At 36.6% G+C, this 10,053-nt stretch overlaps 1 protein-coding gene and 1 long non-coding RNA gene across 2 annotated transcripts; both read right to left on the reverse strand.

Moving 5' to 3' along the window:
* Positions 1-312: 312 nt before the first annotated feature.
* LOC130460894 (uncharacterized) lies at positions 313-1,709 on the reverse strand. Its single transcript, XR_008921118.1, has 3 exons — positions 1,678-1,709; positions 1,503-1,598; positions 313-355 (listed from the first exon to the last, which is right to left on the reverse strand). It is a non-coding gene; the product is annotated as an uncharacterized lncRNA (long non-coding RNA).
* A 4,816-nt stretch (positions 1,710-6,525) lies between these two features.
* Positions 6,526-9,777, reverse strand: LOC110786669 (uncharacterized). The gene has a single exon (XM_021991231.2). The coding sequence runs from the start codon at positions 9,775-9,777 to the stop codon at positions 6,526-6,528; it is 3,252 nt and encodes a 1,083-aa protein (XP_021846923.2).
* Between the last annotated feature and the right edge of the window lie 276 nt (positions 9,778-10,053).

Raw genomic sequence — 10,053 nt, forward strand, 5'->3', positions numbered from 1 at the left:
TAATTTTTTTTTTTAATTATTTATAATATCGCTGCCTACCTGAAAAGCATTTCATTTTTTTCCGCAAAATAAAACCATATATTGAAGAGTAGTGAATAGTTGAATATTAATTCCCAAACCTCAATGGAAAGAATTTTTACAAGTCATCCTAATAAAACAGATTACATAGGTCACAAATAAAATTCTAAACATTAAACTACGCAAAATACATTAATTAATAAAGTTGTATGTTTGTTGGTTCATTCAACGTAACCTAGCCATTATACATTTGTTGAACAACATGGCGCACCCACTCAACTCTTACTTCATCAATCTGCTCCGTGTCATAACTTGGAAACTGACAATCTGAAAAGTACTGCGAAACAATAGGGGTATAAGATATTCATACATATATAGATGGGAAAAAACCCGTAAGAATTAGTATTACAATAAACAATAAGTGCCATATATGGAAAAAAAATCTAAACTTCACATTATAGGAATAGATTATCACTTAACATAGGTTGGTTGTATTAGGTGAATTTGTATCAAACCTATCTCAAAGTGACCTATACAAGCCACACAATTGTTTAAAATGTTACACCCAATGCTCATCCAAGATATTGATTTTCCAGTTACAAACACTTGCATACTAAATATGGGATTGAAAAATTCCATAACCATTTCACTCTGCAATGTTTCTTCCTTGGCATTTCTAGCAGCCAGTCTGAAATCATTAACAACTACCAGCTTCTATGGCATTTCTAGCAGCCAGTCTGAAATCATTAACAACTAGCAGCTAGCAAAGGGAATATATGGTCAGCAGCAAGTCTCAGGTTGTCTTGGCTATTATTGTACGATTCTGCTGTACATTTTGGGGATTTAGGAGGATTTATGAAGCAGCTAGCAAAGGGAATATATGGTCAGATTATATGAGAAATCAGATTTAGTATGGCCAGATTACTAAATCAGATTACTATCTTGAGTACTCAGTCACAGTCTGCCTATGCTACTCTCTCATATCTTATGCATTCCTATAAATAACTTACAGGAACTAGTCTGATTTATGAAGCTCGATCAACAAACAGAGTTGCTGATTCAATGGCTAGACAGTTGCTGATCAACAAACACAGCAGCAGGACAAGAAGCAGGACAGTCAACAGCAGTAGAAGTATAAGCAGGACTGTCAACACCAGACTCCAAAAATTTCAGACCACTAAACTACTTCTATACTTAAATGATCTAGTTAAAGGATGAGATTTGTCAGAAAACGATGCAATTAAAGACTGCTTCTACTAAAAGCATGGACAATTATGTATATGACCTTTAGTATAACGCACCCATACACTCCAACAAATTAGTCCCCCACAGCAACTAGACTTTCCTTCCCCTGTTTCAAAATATAACGCACCCATACACTCCAACATATTAAGTTCAGCTAATCTTTGCAGTGTCCGGAAAATACACAGCAACACTAAGTTCAGATTTGCAAAACAAAAAGGTTCAGCAGAAATAAGACTTACTTCTTCAGGAATTTGAAGTCGCTTGTGTGAGATTATCTCCTTCATGAATCTCATCACATAATATCCACAATCTATGTAATCTTCTTGGCAAGGACACTACAAAATAAACCACAGGTCTGTAAATATTCCATACATTTTCAGCTCGAGCTAATAAAATAATATATAAAATGCTTACTTGTATTTTTATCCATTTTGTGTTCATCTTTAACTTTGTGGCAAGCTCCCTGCCACTTCGAAATTGGAGAAGTGCTCTAAAGGGAAACAAAAATTAAGACAAGACCATTAGTTAATTATCATATAAAAATTTAATTAAAGACAAGCAATGGTTGTTAATTAAACTCACTTACGTGTTAACGATTTCAAGTAAATCCCCAATGATGCCGTTTTCGTTTCCTATGAATTCAAGAGTACGTAAAGAATCCAAGTAATATACTGTGTTATTGTAAGGATCAATAACGCACAAAACCGAATGAAACCTACGAACCAAGATATCAAATTTTAAGTCATAGGAGAAAGATTCTCAATACGCAAACATTTAAATATAAGTGAGTGAAAGATATTATACTGAGCATTATATGGAGCAATGAAGATTTTTCCTTTAGCCGCCATTTCTTTTAGTGTGTCTACAATATATTGCGTCCGACTTCTTTTGCACTCTTTTACCTTCTTCGACTCCCCTTTTTTAAATTCGGTAAAGAGGGATATCCCCGATGGGCATAAAAACCCAAACAAAGCAGAGCATCCAGTCAAACAACATCGATCATATAACTTCCTATAAATTTTCAAGGAAAAATATGTATATTAAGGACTATTAGAAAGAAGATGTAACAATTCTCTAGATTTCAAAATTCAAACGGATAAGTTAATTTCAAGGAAATGAAACAAAAAGGAATATATACTTACGACATATATGTCAATATATGGGGCAGTTCAAGTTCTTTCTGTGCAAGGAGACGGAAGATTTCTTTCCTACCAAGAAAGATGTTCTTGCTTTGTGTTGTTACTCCAATGTGAATTGGCATTTTAATTTGTTCGTTACGTTCCATCTTCGAAACACAGATATGGAACATAAAAAGGCATTCTGGAAGGGTAGCCACATCTACAGTTTCCTCAAAACCGTCGTCTACCTTGTGAGATTCTCCTGTTGACGATGTTGGAGTTTTGATGGATTCTACTTGTTTGTCATTATCTTTTGAAGAAATTTCCGCCTATAAGTAACACAATCGTCGTTCATAAACAATGTTAAAAACCATAAATAATACACATGTAGAAATAATTTTTACCGCCGTATCTAGAACAATAAGTTCTATAGGCCAGAAAACAAGGGTCCCTATAGCTTCTCCGATGGTTACAGCTTCTCCTTCAAGCGGCACGGGCAAAGGAGTGTCCATCTCCGTAGAATAGCTGATACAAACTCGTGCATATCCTGATGGTATTGGTAGTAGATGCATCACTGTGCCAGTTTTGAAGTTGTGAACATTCCCCGTAGCAACCACTCGATACCGAGGATTGGACAATGCTAATTTGCGAGTTAAACCCTACAAGAGTCAACAAATGAGTTACAAATTCACAACATCAACGTCAATGGAAATCGCATTAGTCATGTTTCTTTATCTAAATTAATTCAGAAATCACGAGAATGTGGCAGATTGTTTTTTCAAATCAGAATTATTTGGTTCAATCTATTTACCTCGGGAATAATACAAATATCTTGTTTTGTAGTTGCGTCCCCAATGTGATCTAGCTTCAAAACTTCGACATTCTCCTATAAATGAAACTTTGTCATGTTAGTTGTTCAAAGGAAAGCACTTAAACTGAATTAGAGAGCATAAGAACCAGCAAAAATAGAACGAGTCAGCTGATATTGCTGACTGCAGTACGCTGCTGCTGACTGCAGTATGTTGCTGCTCATCTGTTGAGAAACTTTTAATCTAATACCAGAAGTATATGAGAACTTATATATGAGAAACTTTTAATCTATATTGTTGTGTGTCCTGATCATAATGGAGTTTCCTTGTCCAATCAGATTTTTAAGGTATGCGTCAGTCAAAGAAATGGAACCAAAGTCTTATTAGGAAGCCAACTAAATCAGTCAAAGAAACGGAATTGACATAGGCACATGGTTCAATGAAAATATTTAATCTATTTACCTCAGGAGAACTAGCCTTAGGCGTGTCCCGAATGTGATCGAACATTAAGCCATCAAGATTCTCCTCCTCGACGTCCATTTCATCGTCCTCCTCCTCCTCGTCTTTCTCCTCCTCCTCCTCCTCGTCTTTCTCCTCCTCCTCCTCGTCTTCCTCCTCCTCCACCGAATGATTCTTTCTTCCCTTAGGCTTTCTGCTCTTCATATCCTTTATTTCCCGCTCCAAGATTTTAACCCGTGAGCACAATTTTGTCACTTGATCCATATACTCTTTTCTAGTTGTTATCGCTCCAAAATAATCTGTATTTGTCACTCCAACTCCAACCCCTCTCACACGACCACCATATCGTTTCTCCTCCAAGGCCTTAGACAATACATCTAGCCTACCCGTGTCTTCAATCTCTCCTTTTTCAGCTTGATGCATAAAATAATCCTACAGCATTCATAAGAAACAAAGTTACAAAGAAATTTATTACATTGATAAACATATTATTATATAACAAATCAGATATCACTCCATATCAAACTCATACTATGCGCTTAGCAACTTCTTTAGCCCCTTCCTGAATATTCCCTTTGTTGTCGGTCCTCATTAATTTCCACAGTTGAGCTCGACTAACCGATGATACATAAATGCGTTTCTTAGCCATCTCTTCGATCTACAAGAAATTAAAATTGTGACCTTTCTAGGATACATTTTATATCAATTTAAACATAGAAATACTCAAAATTCATTTACCACATCTTGCTCAAATCGAGCATATCCTCTACGAGCACGCTTTTGATGATATAAATGTCCCCCTGCAGACTTCTTTGCGGCTGCACTCTTCTCCTGATAAACAAAAATAGGTCAAGATCTGTTTAGCAGTGCTGAAATAAGGCTAAAGATCAGGTACTTATTATTATCAAATAATGCTACAGATCAAGTAATAAATGATATGTTCGGGAGAAGAATGGCTGTAGATGGTCATCGAACATTCAACACGGATACCTCTTTACTGCAAGAGCAGTGCAAAGTTCTTTGCGAGAGACTGAATAATTCAGTTGCATTTTTGGCATTGTCAGATGCACAAAGTACAACGAGAAGAGAATTGACAACCAAACAATGTGGCACTGATTGTAAGGTATTTTCCAGGTTAATTTTTTCCAGATTTAGCTCATTACTTTTGGTGTTTTTCTTCAACTTGACATTAGCCTACACCGTTTTTATTTCCAGACTTTTAATCTAACTTTCTGCCTGTACAGTTCTCTTGATTAATTAATTTTAATTCATTATTCTCTTGTAAAATGTACAGTACTTAATTATAAGGAATACACAAAACAAGATGTAGAAGAAAAGCCACATCAGGGAGTTCTGAATTGATACTGAATTGGTTCCATTTGCTTTTTGTTTGCTGTGCTTTAGGTGTTCCTGTGACTCTCTGTGCAATCCTACACTACAACTATCACAATCTGCAGCAGCTTTTCCATTTTCTATCGAACAACATGCTTAATGATTATGCATTTGGTTTATTAACCTAGTAGTAATGAAACACTCATTCTTCTGTAAATCTTTTAACGAGTATAGAAAGAACATACCGCCCATTCTTTTGTAAGTCGACTTTGAACAAACTCTTTCCAATCATTTGGCTTGATAAAATTGTATTGCTTTGGTGGAGCTGTACGTATTTCCATTTGCGGTGTCCAAATCCAATTTCTTGTGAGATCGGATTTGAAGTTCGTCCAAGCAGCATTAGCTTTTTTCAACATCCATTTTTTCTTCTTGGGGTCAATGTTATATGTTATCTAAGAAGTAAAGAATAAAATTAATCAATGTCGATGTTCACCATCATATAAAGAATAGTTATTTAACAAAATGTACTAATGATATTATTACCGCAACATCTTCAAACAGAGAATCTAGCAAACGTTGAGGAACACTTTTCCATGTCTTAAGAGTAATTGGGACATTAGTGCGGATGCTAGTTCCCCAATAACTCATCATAGGTACACTATGTTTACCAATTGGTAAATCATTGATGTTCCAATTAATCTGAAATTTGAGCCCCTTATTCCTTGCTCGAACAACTTTACTCATTCTAGTGGCTCCACGACCTTTTTCTTCTTTTCCTTTCTTTGGGAGGGGAACAAATTCAGTGGTATGCTGCTGTGAAGAAGCCATTGATCTGAGAAAACAAGTGACACTTAATGTAAGTACAAAAAGGTCAGGTTATCAAAATAAATAAAAGTGTTGCAGCGTGCCGGAGTCCATAGGTTTTGAAGTTTGTGTTGTTTCCCACTGTTCTGATTTTCTAAACAAGAGGATAACAACAAGAATAATTGATCCCTTAACCCTAATTCCTCATAGAGTCACGATAAAAGGTATCGACTCATCAGAAACATCAATCTGTTTCAAGTTTCAGTATACCACTGCTAGCGAATGAAGAACAATAATCTCAATTCAGAACAAGGACTCAACTGACTAGCATCAACAAGTGCACGAATGTGTACAATTAAGAACTTATGTAGGTTTTTAAGTATGCAAGCACCCGTATTAGAGTAACGCAGGCAATATTTTGATAGAATCTGGCAGTAGTTCACTTAAGAAACAAATACCGGTGAAAAATCAGTACATCAGTATTGATTAGTAGCAAGATCAGTAGATCAGTATTTAATCAGCATTTAGAGCAGATCAGTTGATCAGTATGAAAAAGATGGGAAAAGCAACAGATTAGAACCAAATCAGTAGATACATATTTAGAGCATCAAAATACTATTGATAAGTAGCAAGATCAGTAGATCAATATTTAATTAGTAGTCAGAATGTGCAGGATCAGTAGCAAGATCAGCAGACCAGTAAAGTAGTTTGAGTTTTCATTTCTAACATAAGAAACCATCTCAATGTTTTCTTTTCTTCTGTTTACTTGTATTAGAAGGTTCAGAATCATCATCATCTATCCACATCCCCTCTGTGTGATCATTGCGCACATAGAACTCATCTTCGGGGGCTTGATCATCGGCTAGATCGTTGGGAGGGCCTGATGGACACATGAAAGAAGCATCCTCCATATCATCTATTTCATGAATCTGAAAGGGATGGCGTTTATTTGTTGATAAAACAAAAGACCATCTATTGTTAGCTGGATCAGTTGCATAAAAGACTTGTTTTGCTTGACTTGCCAATATGAACAGATCATCTTTACTACCCGTTCTGTTAAGGTCAATAAGTGTGAACCCATGTCTTTTCTCAAGTCTAACACCACTATTGTTATCAACCCATCTACAACAGAATATAGGAAGTCTAAAAGCACTGTAATCCAATTCCCATATATGATCAATTACCCCATAATAAGACATTTTTGCATATATTGGATTTTTGTCTTTTGTACTGGAGATATGCATAGCTTCTGCCACAATAGTCACACCACTATTTTGATTTGTTATCTCTTTGTCTCTATCCTTTGTGCAAAATGTATAACCATTAATTTGATAGCCAGAATATGATAATACATCCCTACGAGGACCTCGAGACAACCACTTCAATCTATCAGAAATGCTAGATGGTGACTTATCTAGTTCCTTTACAACTTGAACTTGTAACCATTCAATGAAGGTGGAATTATGCTTATCGGTGATCCATTTCTCATTCTTACCTCGATACTGGGCCCTCAAAATATCCATGTGTCTCTCCACATACGAATCAACCTCGGTACTATTGTGTAAAACATACAAGTGTGCCTGGTTCAACATGTCATGGGATATAGTTAACACTTTGCATCCCATAATCCCCTTCCCTTCTATCCCTCCCGAATATCTAGGCTTTGGAATCCCTACAGCTTCAAGCGAAGAAAGAAATTGACTACAATGTTCAATGGCTTCTTCTAGCACGTAGCGCTCAGCAATGCAACCTTCTGGTCGACTTCCATTCATAACATAATCCTTCAAAATCTTCATGTATCTCTCGACAGGGTACATGTATCTTAAATAAGCAGGCCCACACAGTTGGATTTCTCTAACCAAGTGGACAGTTAAATGGACCATTATGTCGAAAAAGGAAGGCGGAAAATACATCTCCAATTGGCATAAAGTAATAATAATGCCACTTTGCAAGCTAGTCAACTTCGACGGGTCAATCTCCTTGCTACATATCTCACTGAAGAAAATACAAAGTTTGGTGATTGCATCTCGAACATGATCTGGTAAAATGGAGCGAATAGCCACTGGTAATAGATGCTCCATGAGAATGTGATAGTCATGAGATTTCATACCTATCAACTTTAGGTCTTTCATTGAGACAAGATTTTTAATGTTAGAAGAATATCCCTCTGGAACCTTAATTCCATGTAAAGACTCACAAAGCACCTTTTTTTCTTTCCTACTAAGAGTGTAGCATGCCGGAGGGAGATAGGTACGACTTCCTTTCTTCTTTACAGGATGCAATTCTTTTCTAATTTTCAAGTGCGCTAAATCATTTCTCGCATTTTCCCCGTCTTTACTCTTGCCGGGCATATTAAGGAGTGTACCAACCAAACTTTCACAAATATTCTTCTCAATATGCATCACATCAAGAAAGTGCCTAACATACAAGTTCTTCCAGTATGGAAGACCAAAAAAAACTGACTCTTTCTTATAGCCCTTACTAGGGAGTTGGTTGGCATTTAGTTTTCCATGTTTCACATTCAACCCTTGCACTTTCTTAAATATCTGATCCCCAGACAAAGGAATAGGAAATTTACCTTCTTCGCACTTACCATTAAAAACCTTTTTCCACTTTCGGTAACGATGCTTCACAGGAAGCCCCTTTCGATTTGCCATGTACACAATCTTGTTAGAGTTAGGTATTCTAATCGAGGATGTGTTCTCATCACATATAGGGCAAGCGTTATAACCTTTGACACTATATCTTGAGAGATTACCATATGCTGGAAAGTCATTAATAGTGCCAAATAGCATGGCTTTTAAATTGAAATTTTCTTTACGGTGAGCATCAAACACCTCTACACCTGACTCCCACAACAACTTTAAATCTTCAACTAATGGTGCTAAATAAACATCAATATCATGGCCTGGTTGCTTTGGGCCCGAAATCAATGTAGATAACATCATATACTTCCGCTTCATACACAAAGCCGGAGGAAGATTATATATCATTAAAATTACCGGCCATGTGCTATGAGTGCTACGTTGATTATCATGAGGGTTCATGCCATCAGTTGCAAGGGCAAGTCGCAAATTTCTAGGTTCAGCTCCGAAATCAGGGAAGTCTTTGTCAATCTTGACCCATTGTGGAGAATCGGCAGGGTGTCTCAACATACCATCTTTCTCCCTTCCATCTGAATCCGCATGCCATGTCAAATTCTTTGCCTCTACTGGAACACTGAAAAGACGTCTGAATCTTGGTATTATTGGAAAGTACCACATGACTTTGGCAGGCACCTTATTTATCTTATATCTAGAAACACTACACTCGGGGCAACTCTCTAATGAGGCATATTCTTTTCGATACAAGATGCAATCATTTGGACAAGCGTGAATTCTCTCGTAACTCAAGCCAATTGAGGTTAGCATCTTTTTAGCATCATAAGTGCGAGAAGGAAGCAAGTTTCCCTCGGGAAGAATCTCATGGAATGCTTCCATGAACTCAGTAAAGCATTTATCGGTCACGCCATTACTCGCCTTAATGCTAAGCAGTTTTAGCACACCAGATAATCTACTAAATTTAGAACATCCAGAATACAATGGTTTCTTTGCATCACTAGACAAGTTACCCAACATCTCTGGACAATCTTGAATGCTTTCTTGTAAGGCATTAATCATTTCTTCTACCCCGTCATCATCATACGTAAGTTCTTCGTGTGTCTCGTCTTCCTTCCAAGTATCAAATCCCATACCAGTATCTACGTTAGAAGAAGCATCCCCTAAAACTTCACCGTGGCTTAACCAACACTTATACAGTTGATTAATACCCTTAGTAATAAGATGATCTCTTATAACTTCAACACCAAGTCGAACCATGTTATTGCATTCAACACATGGACACAAAATATTATTCTCATCCTCCGAATGTTCAACTGCAAATGAAATAAAATCCTCTACTCCTAGCTCATAATCATCACTACATCGCTTAGCATGCATCCATTTTCGATCCATAACTGTTATGATATTTTTAAAAAAAAGTGTAATGATAGCAGAAGAACATATTAGCATAAAAAAGTATAACACCACAATCACAGCAGAATACATTGGCATAAACAAGCTGACATATTAGGATAAACAAGCTGACAGATTACCATAACAAGTAGAACAACACAATCATAGCATAACAGATTAGCATTAACTAACAAAACAATCAAATGCACACTACATGTAATAATTTGTAGTTGATCTACTCCAGAATCAGCTATCAGGTCTTTGTTGCCGAATGCA

This window comes from Spinacia oleracea, chromosome 5 (genome assembly GCF_020520425.1).
Source record: "Spinacia oleracea cultivar Varoflay chromosome 5, BTI_SOV_V1, whole genome shotgun sequence".
NCBI classification, from domain to species: domain Eukaryota; kingdom Viridiplantae; phylum Streptophyta; class Magnoliopsida; order Caryophyllales; family Amaranthaceae; genus Spinacia; species Spinacia oleracea.